The 18,149-nt window shown below is 36.9% G+C and overlaps 1 protein-coding gene across 1 annotated transcript in view; it reads right to left on the reverse strand.

The window, feature by feature from the left end:
- The window catches only part of Stpg2 (sperm tail PG-rich repeat containing 2), a 1,012,587-nt gene that overhangs the window by 824,538 nt on the left and 169,900 nt on the right, over nucleotides 1-18,149 (reverse strand). The window contains exon 12 of the mRNA XM_050121746.1: nucleotides 6,933-7,051. Coding sequence (XP_049977703.1) covers nucleotides 6,933-7,051 — 119 coding nt within the window. The remainder of the gene's footprint in view (nucleotides 1-6,932; nucleotides 7,052-18,149) is intronic.

Raw genomic sequence — 18,149 nt, forward strand, 5'->3', positions numbered from 1 at the left:
TCTCATCCCTCATCAAAGAAGCTTATTCTTATAGTAGTTGAAGACCACTGCAGAGATCCAAAGCTGTTCAAAATTCAGACAACATTTAACTATAGAGTGCCAATCTCAAGAGATACAACTACAAAATGATTTCTACATATAACATTCATGAAACATCATGAAAGAAGGGAAAGAAAGGTGTAAGAGCCAGATGACCAGAAAACTTGCTTTGAGATATTATCTTCTAGACATGGCAGAAAGGTCCACCCATGAAATAATGACAGCTTCAGTGGACATACCAAAGTGATTGGGGAAAATTTATCAAGGTTTCACATTCAAAGGAGGAGCTGTAATCAATCAATCAGTGACTGCTGAGAGATGGAGAATCAATATTCTGAAGAACCCACAAGTTATCCAGTCACAAGTAATCAACAATAAACATACCTACATATACGCAATACTGATGAACTCAGTTGCTTGTGTGTGTATCTATGATATATACCTGAAAATAACAATAAAAGAGGTCATGACTTCATGAAAATAATCAAAACAGATAATCAATATTCTAAATTTAAAATTTCATTATTAGGATCCAGTTGATCGATCTCTCTTCAAATACAAGAACTACTAATATCTGAGATCAGCTTCAACAAAAACACCACTTCCCAAGGTGACATGGGGATTAGAAGAGTTAGCAAAGAATACAAAGAAGCGAGTAAAAATGATAAAACAGAAGCATAGGATGGTACTGGGAGGGACTTCCACTGAATACTGAAATCGCCCACATTTAATTTCCATTTGATTAAAGTACCCCAACACCAAAAGGTAGGAGTATAATTTTAAAAAACTGTATTAACATGATACAAGGGAATTAACACACCAATTGAAGGTTGCAGGCTACATTCTTAGTTAAACATTTTGTTGTTAGAACAAGACAAGTAATGCTCACACTCTAGACCAAAACATTCAGTAGGCAAACCACTTCCTGTGTGCTTTCCATTGTTATCTACTTAAGGGAGTAGGAACTTGGTTGAATCCTTAGACGTTTGTTTAGGATAAAAACATATCTACTTCTCTGTTCCTTGAAATACAAGGTCTGGATATTAGCCACACCTGTTGACAATAATCTTGAGAGAGAAGAACTCACTGGTCTAAATCAGGTGGGATCTTTGTTTGAGGTAGAAATAGACAATAACCTTGAAGAAACAGAAGTTAAGTTCCCCCTCTCTGACCTTTGGTCAGGGTGGAAATAGGCTCACATTTTTGTGCCTCCGCGTACTAAAATGACTAACCTGAAACTTCTCAACACAACACAGATTATAGCCCACTCTGTACTGAGCCAGAATTCCCACAATGACAGACTTGTATTTTCTAAACAGAAAGTAATCTTCCCAAAATTCAGAAAATTGGAAGGTTGAAGGTCTAATCTAACCAAGATGATATCAGCACAAATGAAGAACTAAAGGAAGGCCAGAGTCCATGAAGAGACAGACACATTCTTTTTATAATGACAAGTGATAGGAAGCACACAAGAACCCTTGTTAAGCAACAGGTGAGGATTTTATGCTTGAAAGTGCAAATCCTAAATGTAACCAGTCGCCTGCAGAGACCTGCAGCGTGATCTTGTGGTGTGCCCATCTGTCTGTCTCTCCTCATGGGACTGGCTGTCCCATTGAGGTCTCTCACCCACCACAGGGCTCCCTTCCTGGGACCCCCTGCCCGCTGTCTGCCTGCACTTTGGGGGACTTGCAGCATAGTCTCATGGCTCTCTGCCCACTGCTGTCACTCGGGGACCCGCAGCAGTTTACTTTTATCATTACACTAAAAGCAAAACTACAAGACACATTTCCAAGGGCTGTGGAACACTCACCTACAAACCTTAAAGATTTCATATTTAATAGCAAGTTTGTCAGATTTTAAAATAAATATGTTAATAAACCATTTCTGTGCAGATTAATATATATATTTGGGGAAAATGTCTTAGAACTATCTTTTATACAATATTAAAATTATATGTATACAGGTGTGTGTTTCATTATTCTTTATTTGCAATTTAGCAGGAAATTACAGTCATATTTTAAATACTTAAAAATTAAATTTGATTTAGTTTGATTCATGTTATTATAATATTCAGTATTTTCTAATACCTCATAACAATCTCATATCTAGTAACAAAAGAAATCTTTAATATCTATAGTTCAGAGAAGAGAAAACCAGTATTTTAACCCTCTGCACTTTTATACACCTACAGGTCTGGTACTCACCCATTCATTTTATTTTAAGGACAGAGGAAAGTAGCAGTTTGCCAAGAATTTTATATATTTTGGTGTATCTATGAATTTGTATAAATCGTTTCATTTTTTAAATTTTTTAATTTATTTTTTAAAACAATCTTTTATCAATTTACATACCAATCTCAGTTCCCTCTTCCTCCTCTCCTCCCACTCTTCCCCTCACCTTCCATCCACTCCACCCCCCAAACCACTCCTTAGAGAAGGTAGGGCTTCCCACTGGGGAGTCAACAAAGTCTGGCACATCACTTTGAGGCAAGACCAAAGCCCACCCCCATATCTAGGCTGAGTAAGGTATCCATCTAAAGAGAATGGGTTTCAAAAAGTCAGAACAAGCACTAGGGATAAATCCTGGTGTCAATGCCAATAGCCCCACAGTCTGCCCCAGCTGTACAACTGTTACCCACTTTCAGAGGGTCTAGTTTAGCCTTATGCTGTCTGGCTGGAATTCAACTATGTTCATACCAGCATTATTTGTATATGCTGGAACCTGGAAATAACCTAGATGCCCTTCAACTGAAGAATGGATAAAGAAAATGTGGTACATTTACACAATGGAGTATTACTCATGGGGGGGGGGGGAACCAATGGCATCTTGAAATTTGCATGCAAATGGATGGAACTAGAAAAAAACATCCTGAGTGAGGTAACCCAGACCCAGAAAGATGAACATAGTTTGTACTCACTCATAAATGGATACTAGCTGTGACGCAAAGGATAAAGAGTCTATAGTCCATGACCCTAGAGAAGCTAAGTAACAAGGTGAATCCTAAGACAGCATATATAGATCCCCCTGGGAAGGGGAAATAAACAAGATCTGATAAAATTGGAGCTTGGGGGTGATGGGAGAAGGGATGATGGAAGGGGAAGAGGAGGAGAGAAGGGGAGTTGGAGGAAAACTTGAAGGAAAGGAATAGTCAAGATGGGGGAAGAAAGGAGATGGAGAGCAAGGAAAGAGATATTTTGATTGAGTGAGCCTTTATGGGGCTTGCAAGAAACCTGGCACTAGAGAAATTCCCAAAAATCCACAAGGATGACCTCAGCCAAGACCCTAAGCAATAGTGGAGAGAGTACATTAACTAACCTTGCCCTGTAGTCAGACTGTTGACTGATGTGGGAGTGTCATATATCAATCTGTTGATTTCATTGGTTAAGCAATAAAGAAACTGCTCGCCCTGATAGGTTAAAACATAGGTGGGAGGAGTAAACAGAACAGGATGCTGGGAGGAAGAGGAAGTGAGCTCAGACTTGACAGCTCTGCTCTCTGGAGCAGAGGCCCTGCTTCGCTCTCCTGGGCAGACACAATGAACTCCGACCCAGGATGGACCTAGGCTAGAATCTTCCTGGTAAGCGCACCTTGGGGTGCTTACACACATTATTAGAAATGGGCTAGATTAATATGTGAGAATTAGCCTAGAAGACGCTAGATAGAAATGGGCCAAGCAGTGTTTAAAAGAATACAGTGTCCGTGTAATTATTTCGGGGCATAAGCTAGCCAAGTGGGCAGCCGGGGCGATGGGGATGCAGCCCCATTGCTCCAATTACAACAGTTGACTATCTTAAATGTCACCATAGAACCTTCATCCAGCTACTGATAGAAACAGAGACAGAGACCCACATCAGAGCACTGGTCTGAGCTCCCAAAGTCCAGCTGAGGAGTGAGAGCAAAGAGGTCCAGAACATGATGGGGACACCCACTGAGACAGTTTGCCTGGGCTAAAGGAAGCTCACCAACTCCAGTCATTTCATTTTTCTATATCATGCTTTTTGACTTCTCTAAAAAGAAAAGTTTCATAACATTTTCATATTTTATAGTAAATACTGTCAATAGTTATTGATTCCTTATGACCAACTTCCTTACTCCATATACCTTTGAACTCTTAATCTATTCCCAATACCATAAATATCTTATTATAATTAAAATATTTATATATTCTCCTTACCAAATTGCTATAGACTGTAAAGAACATATTATTGTTTCAGATATTCAGCACTTAGATCAAACTGAGTCACTACTCATAAGGTAGAAAAAGAACTGACATAGTTATGAGTCAAAAGTAATAGTAATAATGGCAACTCCTGGGGCTGCCAATAGTCTACTCTTACACTAAATACCTTTATGGCTAATATCACAAATATCATGCATATTTGTGATAGTTTTTATCCTTGTTGCAGATAATTAAGTTTATTATGATTTATTATCAGTTTTCTTAGTTTAATAAGACTGTCCATTCCATACATGTAGCTTTAAATTTTTCCTCTTTAAGCAATGAAACTTAATTTTATAATGTAATGTATACTAACATACATATGTTAAACAAAGAAAATGGAACCAGTTTCCTTAAAGTAGAGGTCTAGATTGTGTATTGAATGTCTCCTTACTTCTTGAAAGTAAGTCTTTGGAACAAATACAGGCTTTCAAGTTCTCTAAAAAAAGTTAATTTCCACACCTCTAATCATAAAAAATCTTTTCCCACTGTCAAATCATATTTTGAAATCTGAACATCCCCAAGTAGAAAATAGGAAGTGAAATATTTGGTAGGTGATTGGGTCCTGAGACATAACTCCTAGTAAAAAATAAATTAGAAAATAAATAAATACATAAATAAATAAACAATAAAATAATGGAGACATTCTTATGAGATATCATTGAATAAATATTATCATTACTAATGTTCCAAAAAGAAAGGGCAGCAATGGGTTTTGGAAACCTATTTAATTAAATAATAGCAGAAATTACTCAAACCATAGAAAAATATAGACATATAGTTCCAGTTACAAAAAGTATAAGAGTACAAAAGGTCTTAGTTACATTCACACAAAAGGTCATCCTGGAGGTATTTTATACTCAGAATCTTAAAATCCAAGGCAAAGAGAAAAGCATCAAGTCATACATAAAGAAATCTTAAAGAAACTAAGCAATTACACCAGACGAGGAAAGAGTATGATATACTCTAGGAATGAAGGAAATGAAATAGTGAACTTACCATTCAGAAATAGAGAAATAAATCAAGACCAGAAGAACCATACCACTACAACAGGAGTCTTACACACACACACACACACACACACACACACACACACACACACACACTGCAACTCAAAGGAACCCTAAATTGGCAAGAAAGGGGAAAATAATTAACATCATTAAAAAATAGAAAGCACAAATGTCACCGTTACCATGGTGATAAAAAGAAGAATGGAACCAGAACTTCCAGTGTACAATGCTTAGCCACAAATGAAAAACAGCAGAGGAAGAAAAAAGCAAAGGACATCTAGAAAAAGGCTTTAAAATTACAAGAAACTTACCTGTCAAATAATAGCCTTGAATGAAAATGTAACATTAAACGCTTTCATTTAAATATTTATGTGATTGAACATAGATACAAGCCGAAATGATATGCTACCTACAAGAACACCACTTTCCTTAGAAAGACACCCGAAGGAACACATTTGACACGTGCCATGAAGTGGGAAGGCAAAGTCGACTACAGGAGCCAGGGCATTTATTCCACAGAAAGTACACTGTCAGTACAGCACAAGAAGACTCCATACCAAAAGCACAAATAACTAATACCAATGCTTATGGGGAGTCATGGAGTTGGCCTGATCTAGCTGTCTTGAGAGGCATGTCTAAAGGTTTTTATGTTAAAGTCCATGGTTTCTAGGGCACTGAGTGCCTTTCAGTTCCTGAGAAATCATTCCCTTTAGCAGTGAATCATTCCGGTCACCCTGTGATCCACTGTGTTCCTTAGAAGCCAGCGAAGTTTGACAGGACCCATTGCTCTTAGACATTAACTTTGTGTACCCTTGTATAACTTGTAAATATCACTGAAAACTTGAAAACTACTATTGTATTGATTCTGATAATCACCATTGTATTTTGTTTCTGATAGGGGTGCAAAAAGTCTCAGTGCTTACAATAAACTTTCTCAGTCTCAGTCTTGCTGAGACCCCTCTCTTATGGCCTGGCTAAGATTCACTTCTCGGTCATACCAGGTAAATTTAGATTGGTAAGTAAGCCCTGGTGCTTATAAGTGCTCATCCAAAAATCTCATAAAATTGGCGGGTGGTGGTGGCACATGCCTTTAATCCCAGCACTCAATAAGCAGAGGAAGGAGGATATCTGTGAGTTTGAGGCCGGCCTGGTCTACAGGACTGTTTCACAGAGAACCCCTGTCTTGAAAAAGAAACCCATAAAATACACTCAAAAGAATTATAAAGCTTTACTACAAGCACAATTGCCACAAACGTTTATGCAGATTTAAGTCGTACATTCAAAAGGCCTTAGCTTAGAAGACCTTCATTCATTATGAAACCAAATTATATATATATGTATATATATAAATTAAGTATATAAATAAACTTAAAGCAGATAGAAAAGTATCTAAGAAGTTTGTAAATTTACAGGAAAGCATGGATGTCTTATACATCAATTCTATAGAGGAAAAATATAAAATTAGTACAATATTAAAGTTATAATTCTGCAATGGTTTTTCTTAAATTGTCAAAATACAACTTCAAAAATATCTTACACAAGTAGAAAAAATCTGACTAGTCAGTGCTCTCGGTACACACATAGGAAGAACTTACTGTGCACAAGTTCTGTAATTTATATAAACATTCTATTCATGCTAGAGCTAAGAGAAAGAGCTGACAAACCTCGTATGTCGTTGGACCAGGAGAAAACTCTTGGGGAAAATGTCCAAAACGCTTTGGTCCTTTACAAAATGAGATTATGGCAGAAGACTTCATTAAAACAGGATTGTATGTTGCAGGTCCTAAGAGAAAAGAACATAAATTTAAAGTAGGCTTATACTTACTGACTTAGTCAATTAGCTCCTAGGTTTGTATTCATAATCTACAAAATTAGAAACAACCATTCTTATGCAAGTTCTTTAAAGAGTGAGGACGTTGAACCATGATAAGTATAAAATAATCATGTCTATTTGTTCAGTTTTTAAATGTAGTATGAAAACAATTTCCAAAAAGAAGACAAAACTGTAATTCCTGAAGAGACACAGCATATAAAATATACTTAATTCATTTATTTCCCAAATATTCATTCACATTCAGTAAGGGAGTAGAGGCAGCTGCACTGAGAGGAATGAAGATTTGAAGAGGCAGACAGAAGACACATGATGTAAGAGCATTCTGGGAAATACGTATGTGTGTGTATAAATACAGTACAGCTCAAAGATAGAATTTTAAAGGAACAATGTAGTACAGATTATAGAGTAGAAATCACATGATACTAAACAGATATTATTGTCCATAACTTAATGTATCCCAACTTGCATGCTATAACACCCCTGAGTTATAATAAAGTGACCAGAAGCTATTTTGCACATAAAGCTGAATACAGGATATTGAATATTGCACTTAAACAGAGGCAGATTCCATCCTTTACTTTTTTAGACTCTGTGATAGTTTGACCCTTAGCCTTTTATTGAAAGAAAGGGGGAGGAAGGGCGAGAGGAAGGAAAGAAGGAAGGAGGGAGGGAGGGAGGAAGGAAGGGAGGGAGGAAGATAGGGAGGGAGGGAAGAAAGAAGGAGGGAGGGAAGAAGGAAGGAGGGAAGGAGGGAGGAAGGAAGGAAGGAAGGAGTCCTACTTCCATAGATTGTAAGTAGCTCTTAAGAGTTTTACATAGATCAGTCAAAAAGGCTCAGTAGATAAAGGAACTTGGCAACAACCTTGATAGCCTGCGTTGGATCCTTGAAACCCATGTGGTAGAATGCTGTGGGATGATCTTTCTGTACACTGTGAATATGTGTTGCTCTCATTGGTTGATAAATAAATCTATTTTGGACTATGACAAGGCAGGATAAAACCAGGTGGTAAATCCAAACAGAGATACAGGAGAAGAAGGGCAGAGTCTGGGAGGAGGCAAGACATGTAAAAGAATGTAGTAATAAGCCACAAACCACATGGCAAAGCATAGATTTAAAAAAATTATATGTAAGAGCTAACTAATAATAAGCCTGATAACAATAATATAAAGACCAAACATTAATAAGTAATATTAAACCTTTGACTATTTATTCGGGAACTGGCAGGTGGAAGAGAAACATCGATTATAGTACAAGGAGAGAACCAACTCCTACAAGTTGTCCTCTGACCTCCAGTGATCTACACATGAGTATACACACACACACACACAGTAACTTTCTAAAACAACTAAACTCATTTAAGAAATGTTACCATAAAGGAGACGCATGAGAAATTTGTAGTTTAAGAAGTAAAGTCTGACAGTACATTATAGGAAGAGACAACTTGAAGACAGTCCATTTCAGGAACACCAATAAGACACGAACACTTGCAAGGTACAGAAGAGAAACTCAGTATTCTCTAATACAAAGAATATTAAGTATGGAGAGTGACTGGATAAAGACAAAAATCTAAAGTGATTCAACTAAGAGAAAAATGGCCCTAGGTGGGTTGGGCTAGAGAGTTGACCCTAGGTGGCTGGGCTGGAGAGATGGCCCCAGGTGACTGGGCTGGAGAGGTGGCCCCAGGTGACTGGGCTGGAAAGGTGGCCCTAGGTGACTGGGCTGGAGAGGTGGCCCTAGGTGACTGGGCTGGAGAGGTGGCCCTAGGTGACTGGGCTGGAGAGGTGGCTCTATGTGGCTGGGCTGGAGAAGCCTTAATGGTTTACAGCACTTGGAGATTTTATATAGGGTGAAGGTTGAGTTTCCAGAATTCAGGTAAGGTGGCTTGCCTCCAGCTCTAAAGTATCTAAAGCTCTCATGAGTTTGCTAAGAATAAGTTATCTAATATTTGAAAGGATGTACAAGTAATAAAAATCCTAAAGACAACTATAACTTCAAAAGCTCAATAGGAAGTTGATCTAGAGACAAAGAATTCAGTTAATCACATAGAAGCAATGGTGGAAGCTGCTCCCAGGGATAGTGCTCCCAGGGAAGGAGAAAGCAATACAAGGGACTAAAAGTTAAAACAGTAGATGAAAGGGGAGTGCAGAAAAGGAGGAAGAGAACCTAGTGAACAGATGAGCAGACTGGGTCTAGATTACACAACTTGATAGTGTAAATACAGACAGGTTAATTCGCTCCACTCCTAGTCAAACCAGTGCTCACGAGGTCTGTCATGTGCCACATCCTGTGTTACAAGAAAGAGCTCTATGAAATTAAACACTTCAAAAAGACAGACTTTATGAAGATTTCCTACTCATGTATGTGTGGAAGATTTCAAAGCTGTAGTAATGACTGAAATGGAAACAGGAGAATTTGGGAGACCCTCCAGAAATATAAAAATAATTTGGGGCATAGAACACCACCAATGAATATGAACAGTGAACTAGCAGAGTAAATACAAAGATAGTGACGGAGTAAAAATCTAATGCTTCTGGGTCCCCGGCCAACACTCATGCAAAGCTATACACGTATGAGCATGCATTCCTTCTGCATTTAAATCCAATGGGTTTTTAGAACTAATACATTCATATGAATCATTTTTACACTTTCTTCATTGTAGAGAGCATTTCAAAATTTGGAGAAGATGGCCTCCAGGCTCTAGTTCAAACAATCCATATCAACTTGACAGCTATCCAAAGTTAAAGCATCATTGCAAGAAGTGAATGGGTAGTGACCACCTTGGCATGTAAACTTTTCGTATATCTTCTCACTGTGAAATAACAGCATACCTGACAGTAGAATGATATCATTTGTATGCATTTAGACTGTAGCAGAATAACACACAATATTTAAACAAAATATTGTAAGAGACAGACTTTCATATACAAACTAAGCTATGCATAGAAAAAAATGCTTGTGTTGTTGTGGTAACCAGAAAAAAAAACTGTCATTGGAAATGGGTTGCATAATTCCAGTTAGTTAATTGACAATTGAAACTTTACTGACGCAGATATACAAAAGTTAATGCAGCAGATAAGTCTATTATCCAAACACTATTGCATGGTTATGTTTTAGTTCCAATTATGAAGAAACATAATCTATCCTCTGCACTTACAATTATACTGCAGCAATTGATAAATGTGTTCACTTGCTGTTAAACAGATTCTTTATATGTTCTGCATATATACATCATATATGTGTCATATATAAAGAGAGAACGAGAAGAAATTTTTCAAGTATAATTTAGTAGATTTATTTGTTTGTTGGAATTCCTTTGAGGAGCATTAAGTAAAGAAAAACACCTCACCACTCATCTTCCTGCATTTTAGCACTTGGTCTGTTTCAAGCTTGGAATATTAAAAAGATTTATTGCACCTAATCTTAAAATATATTTCCAACTATGTATATTGCTACCTATATGATACAGGTCAAAGACTTGCATTGCTACACCAGGTCTGATTCACAGCTGGACTGTGCAGAATCCGTCTCCTATTTATATACAAAAAGCCACGTTTTAATCACAAGTTTTGAAAGAAGAAAACTTCTCATCCAACATCTATGAAAAGTCTACCTGAATCATGACTAGTATATAATAAGAAATTCCATAGCAGGTGATTCTTATAATTACATATTTTCCAACCCTCTGCCAATTCAGTCTCTATGAAATGTCACCCAATGCCACAGGGCAAAAATAGGAGGTAACAGAAACATTGAGTAATCTAAAATAAAATCTGTGCTTACAGCCCTTCAGTGTGACCACTGTGTACATAAGAGTGGACTCTAAAATAGCCACTTCTGTGAATAAATCTGGAAACCTCTGATTTTAAAATGACTGACTCCATGCTAAGTCAGTATTTAGAAATCATGAAATTATTCTTACGAATCATGAACTCTATGTCATTAAACATGATAAAAACTCACTTAAAAGTAAATATTCCATATGTAGGCACCGTTTCAGGAATTTTTAAAAAGTGAGGGAATAGCATATTTAAGTAGCATGGTTTTAAAATACCAAGTAGAAGGTTCATATTATATACAACTTATTTCTCACTGTGATTTTATCATTTGGCTTTACAAATGATGGAATATCAAAGAAAAGATGAGTCCTCAAAGCACACCATGATATTAGAGACATGTTGAGATTTATTGTTTCCTACTATAGCTAAGATTCAATTTGATCCGATGGCACTTCAGACAATGACCACAGTGTTTCAGCTTATGAAACAGCTTGCAGATAATAAGGGAACATGCAGTCTAAAACTATTTAAATGTTAAGAAAAATTCTCATGGCTGTGTTTACTATTTCATTAGCTTCACTGTCCAAAATCAAAATACTGTGGAAAACTTGTTCTGTTGGTTTGGGATCTTAGCTTTACAATGGATGAATGGGTGAGTCACGTCTCCTGCACAACACTGTTACATATTCAAAGGCAGAAAGCATAAGGATCATGATTCTCTAATTGATATTTTAGGGTATTACCAAAGAATATCAAAGAATATCTGGCAAAGGAGACCTTAAGAAACGGAATATAATAGTACACTCCAAACCAAATAGATTAGGGGATTAGTCTATCTAAACCATGTTCCTGTTAAACACTTGTTCTTCATATTGATCAAGCAAAGGGGCTGTTGCAGCTATAACATATAAATACATGACCATATGGATTTATCGTGACTATCAGTAAGCAATGGGTGTTTATATGTATGCCTTCACAGTATATATTTATCAAGATGTGCATCTATCAGCCCTGTCAAATGAATTTTTAAACTGCTTCTAAAACAATGGTATTTTTAGTCTCTGGAAATATAGTTACTTAGTAAATAAATTTCACTAGACTTTAAAGATGTATGCATCACAACACAGTATTTCGATATGAATTATAGGGACCTAGTGGTAGGGAAGCCACTTTTCATTTAAACTATGTGGCAGTCAGCAAATATGCAACTCATGAATTGCTTTCATCAATAACTAAAATGACAGAATAGCCTTTGTACTTTGCATCTATTTTTTTTCATTAATTGAGATGTAGGTGTACATGCTTACGGTCAAAAGAATCATGAGTTTGAGGCTTGTCTGGCCTGTATACAGAGGTCTCATCTCAAAGATAACTAAGTAAACAGTTAATTGGCAAATATCCAGTATCTCAGAAAGCTTTATGCTCCTTTTTGGCCAAAACATATGTGTAGTATATGTAGATTTAATTAGGAATAAGACCTTTCCTTCATGGAACAGAGCCCTGTGCATACCATGATCCCCTGAGCACACTCTACTGGCATAAGGAGCTACGGTCCATTGTTACAGTAAAGGCTGGAACCCACATCTAGGTGGGACAGGCCCTGTCTCCTCCCTATTAAGTTAGTGGTCCTACAAGTGGCACTACCATAAGAATTCTGTAAGTATTCTTCCAAGACTTCACAAGTACTACAGGTTCAAGTCAACCAACACCAATGGCAGCAGGAGTTTTTATATTATCTTTCAAATAGTTAAGTGCTGTGGGAACTCCTTCAACCAATAGCCTTTAAGATAGCAGCCCACTTTGGGGTCTCATATACTATAAATGCAGACGAAACATGTGCATGTGGGCCTCTTGGCTGCTGGATTCAGTTCCAGTTCCCAGCACATGTAAAGAACTGCATACTGATACTCTTCCTGTGAACTTATCCCCAGATAAATAAATGTTCATTATACTCCATTGTGGGCTATTGTGGAACTCTTTAGTACGCCAACAGTTAAGGGTTTTCTTATGCGTCATACCTATAATTTACAGGCCTATTCGTTACAGACCATTTCATACAGACCTGGCACATAGCTTAAAATGTTGGCCATTGAAAACAAAGATATTCATCTCTAGCATTCTGCATTTTAGCCTAATCCTCCTCAAAATGTAGTTTACAAACCATAAGCATCAGAATCACCCAACTGTGTCTTGGTGGTTTTTGTTTTGTGGGTGTTTTGAGACGTCTTACTCTGAGCCCAGTCTAGTCTTAGCCTGGAGATGCTGATGCTTTAGCTCCTGGAATTCTGGGGTCAGAGGTGTGAGCTAACACAAAGCTGTGACCAAAGGCAGGGTTTGTGGATCCATCCACACCACTAAAATAAGTTGTATCCTCTGCAAGGCAGATCATAAAAACAGAATTTCACTGAAACCCTTTATTTTAGACAACAATTTAGAATTTTTCCTGTCCAAAACATATTTAAGTAACAAAATCTTCTCCCTCTCAAATATAAAAAGAAATCGTGATTTTAAGAATGTAGCCTCTGAAAACCCAGCTGAGCATTTAATTGCTTTTAGAAAGCTGAGATGCACCTACCCAAGGCAGAGACTCACTAGCCTCAGGACAAACCAGGATCAGCAAGGGAAAGTTCCTTTGACCCATGCATAGCATTCTAAGGTGTTTTACTTTTTTCTTAGTGACTGTCTGGTACAGAAACAACTTTGAAATCATTTTCCTATTTCAAATGCTATAATCATATTCATATTGCAAGCACTTTAAGAACAATGGGGTCTCGAAGAAGGAAGTCACTGATAGAGACTGGTATTTTAGAAACAGGAATGTAACCTGCCCTTGCTATGTTTTTAACAGTATTGATGAAGTCACCGGCAACACCGTGAACAAAACTTGTAAATTTATTTTAGTCATTCATGTTTTAATCTTTTAAGAAGTCATCCATCCATTATTTTACCTTTATATTCTCCAGAATAAATCTTAAACCTGACTTCAAGTTCAAACTTTCTCCATACTCACCGTGTGACCTAGCTAAGTCCTCTAAACTTCCTAAGCTGTGGTTTCTTCCCCTGTGAAAGAGGGTAGAATGGCCCAGAGAAGTCATGCACCCTTCAGGATGCTATACTATGGGTGTGAGCACATGGCTACACTGATGCAGTCCTTAGAGCATCCCTGAGGGAAATAAAAGCGGACATCACTTAGAGTCTACAGAAACCGAATTCCAAGACTACCGTGTGCCTTGCCTCTTCTTGTTACTTCACAATGACTTCAGAACTGCTAGAATCTCCCCCAATCACTGGAGGAATGTCAAATGAAGAAATGGAAGCACCCCGCTCCCTCAAGCGAGGCATGTGCCTCACAGGTGGGTCTAGGGGATGATTATCACTAGCTAGACTAAAGCTGGTAGATTCATTGATTTTGCCCCTGGGTGTACTTTTCATTTTACACAAATACTTTAAAAGTATGAACACACTTAAAGAGAACAAAAATGTCCTAGTTCTAAAACCTTTCAAAGTGCCGCAATGCCAGATGCCAAGGCTGACACATACAGCTTCTTTCTAATTCCATTCTATTGACAATGAGAAAAAAAAATCATGAAGGCTAAGTGCTTCTTCTCCCTGAACCCAAGTCCTTGCTCTATTTTATGGGAAAGACTGCCTCTCTGTGGTAGAATCCAATTGTGTCCTGTTATCTGAAGGACAATGTTATATCTCACTCCTTTTTAAACTTCAAAAACAAACTGCATAATGCTCAAAAGCACAAAGATTTAAATACAGTATTTTGACCAGGATCATATCTTTGACTTCATGTTTAAAAATGTCTGAACCTTAAGAAGCAAGCCTTCCTCACCTAAGCAAGTATGCACAAGCAAAAACGAAAATAGCATTTCTATAAGTAACAGATACCAAGTGTAATAGACTTGCTCAAATGGAATGGTCACATTAGCTGTCGCTTTTGAAAATAGAAGTCATTATTCACTTTACACTGAGTGACCTCTACTGGCCAGAAAGACACATTAATAGACATCTTACCCATCAGAAAGCAGCTGGCATCTTAATTGTGCCAACAAATGACTCATATATACGGCATCATACATGTTACCTGTTATTCACTTACAGTAAAAATGATACAGGGGTGTATCATAGCTCAGATAATAAAGACAAGAGCATATATCAAGAAATAAATCTAAATATACTGGTTTCTTGTTCTTTTTCACCTAGTGAACATTTTTGCTTGAAATGAAAGCATAAAATAAAGGTCCTACTATATATAGGATTTACTTAGGAAAAATATATTCTATAATAAAAGAATTTCAATATTTTGACATTATTAACCATACAACAGCCAAAAGACACACATTTATACACTGTTAACTGAAAGGCAAACTGTTCCTCTCCATCATAAACATATGCTTCATTGCGCTTCTCAAATAAATTATTTATTTAAGAAAACAGACACAGAATTGGCATCTACCTCTCAAAAACAGAACATTCTTCTGTCAGAAACAAATGTAACTATGAGACAATGCAGATAAAAACATAGTACATCTTTCTATGAAGGTTCTATCACAGGTGGAACAAAAGCACCAGAGAGTAAATGACAGATTATTTCCTTTATGAGTTAAGAAAGGTCCAGACATAAAGTGTACCAATAAAAACAATCTAAGAAGTTTGCCTGAAAAAAAAGTTTTGATGAAAATGTTATAAATCCTACCTGCTAATTATTACAAAATCTCCTTCCCTTCTCTATTTTTTTTTCTTTTTTAGCGATGTCCAGGGGGTGGGGAGAAACATATTTGGTTTCTGCTTCAGCTGAAATCTATTTATATGCAAATAACTTATCCATTATTACTGTGAGAAAGACTTGTGCATAAAGAGAGAAATAAATTATCACTAGAAGCCATTAATGAAATCTATTTCAAAACAACATTTTACAAGAGCCCTCACTCATGTAATATTTGTTTAAGCCTCGAGGGGAAATGGTGGAGGTCCGCACACAGATGAAACCTGATGCTGCATTATTTCCCATGCCAATTTGCTTTTCATAATGCATTTATCCTTTGCTTAGAAATGACAAATGGAGTTCCAGTAAGTCTCTTCAGAGAACTTCATCATTGAAATCAAAGCCTGTGTGTTTATCACATAATTGCCAGACTTTGGAGTTTGCTTTGTTGTTACTGTTACTCTTCTGGGTTGAAAATATTAACATTCATTGTTATGCTGCAACAGTAGTCGTGTACAATTAGATGAGATTAAGAAGAAATGGGAATCTTACAAGTACAAGAGAGAAATAAGATGACGACAACTAAGAGACCTAAAATGTAATTTGATATGCCTGGTGCCTTTCTATTTTGTGTTTCTTACTTTATTGTTTGGTTTATAAGTTCTGTTTTGGTAGAGGTAAGTAGCTCTGTATTTAACTTTGTAGGTAGTTCTTTCTCCAGCCATCTCCTTAATTCTGCATAAGATGTCCAAAGGGGAACTGAAATTCTCATCTTATATAAGGTCCCACTTTTTAAAGCTTTTTACTTATGACATTTTTATTGCTACAGTATTATCCAATATTTCCTCCTAATATCTTTCTACTTTTTATATTTCATCTTTGAACATGCTACTTTGTAAGGATCTATTCTCATTTTCTTCAACAAGACTGTCATATTGAATACTATGTCCTGCTAAACAATTAGCCTTTTAATCCTTGGGTTGTGTAACAGTAACATCTTACATTCAATTGTCTTCATATGTGTGGCTCTACCTGGCCTTTTCGTGCTTTGTAATCCATTAGTCTTGCTTTTGTGTGAAAGACATGGTGTCTAAATTAATATACACTTGTCACATGTTTTAATAAGTGATACAGTGATTATTCTAATTCTTCATCTTTTCCTTTCTTATATATTTACGTACCATTATTTTGTATGTATTCTAGTGTGTTTATCAATTTTTTCAAAAACTCCAACAGAAATCATAAGTTATTACACTTACAGATTAAAGTGGAAAAAATGCTAGCTTTATGATACAAAGCAACCCCATGTAAAACTGAGAGCACTTATTGCTGTTGCACAGGGCCCAGGTTCAGTTTCCAGTACCACATGGTGGAACACAACCACATGTAGCTCCAGTTCCAGGAGATCCTCCTGATCTCAGTACCAGGAATGCATGCAGCACACATAATACACACCTGATTTCAGAACCAAGTAAGCATGCAATACACATAATACATGCCTGATCTTGGCACTAGGCATGCATGCAGTACACATAAAAGACACCTGATTTTGGCACTAGGCATTCATGCAGTATATGTAATACAAACCTGATCTCGGCACCAGGCACACATGCAATATGCATACATACATGCATGCAGACAAAACACTTAAACACATAAACTAAAGGTAAAAATCAATTGCTACAAGATGCTATAATCTGTAGATTCTAGCAGCTTTGTCTTTCCTTACAAACTTTCTTTTTCTTCTATGCTCTAATGTACTCTGTCCTAAGGAACTGATACGAGCATCTGACTTAGTTAAGAAGACATAATAAAAGATGGTATCTCTGTGATAAAACAGAATTGAATAGAGAACTTATTTAAAACACTACAGATGTGCTAAAACTATACATTGTAAAACGATTCTCTTCAACAAATAGTGCTGGAAACCTGGTTATCCACATGCAGAATAAACTAGATCCGTATCCCTCACCCTATACAAGATTCCATTTAAATGAATCAAGACTTTAATGTAAGACCTAAAACTGAAACTTCCAGAAGAAAGCATAGGCAAAAATATTTCAAGATACCAGCAATGGGAAGGGATTGCTGAATGGGACTATAATAGCCCAGGAAATTCTTCTACAAATAGACAAATGGAATTACATGAAATTAGGAAGTTTCTATGCAGCAAGGAAAACGATAAACTGAGTAAAGAAGTCTATGGAATGGTAGAAACCTTGGCTGCTGTACGTCTGGCCAAGGATTGGTATCTAGAATCTATAAATAATTCAAATGTTATTCTCAAAAGAAGAAACAACCCGATCAATAAATGGGTCAATTGAAAGAATAGACAGCTCACAATTAAGAATTACAAATAGCCAATAGTGTTTGAAAAAAGTGTCTTTAACCCTAAGAGAAACATAAGTTCAAACCTCTTTGAGATTCCATCTTATCCTAGTCAGAACAGCTGTCATCAGGAAACAGGGGCCTGTCTATATAAAAGCATAGCTCTCCGTGAGAACAAAAGATCGTTTATTCTTGAGCAAAATACGAATGATCATGGCCCAAGTGGCA

This window comes from Alexandromys fortis, unplaced genomic scaffold, assembly GCF_014885135.2.
Source record: "Alexandromys fortis isolate MF-2015 unplaced genomic scaffold, M_Fortis_MF-2015_v1.1 scaffold_196, whole genome shotgun sequence".
Taxonomy (NCBI): Eukaryota; Metazoa; Chordata; class Mammalia; order Rodentia; family Cricetidae; genus Alexandromys; species Alexandromys fortis.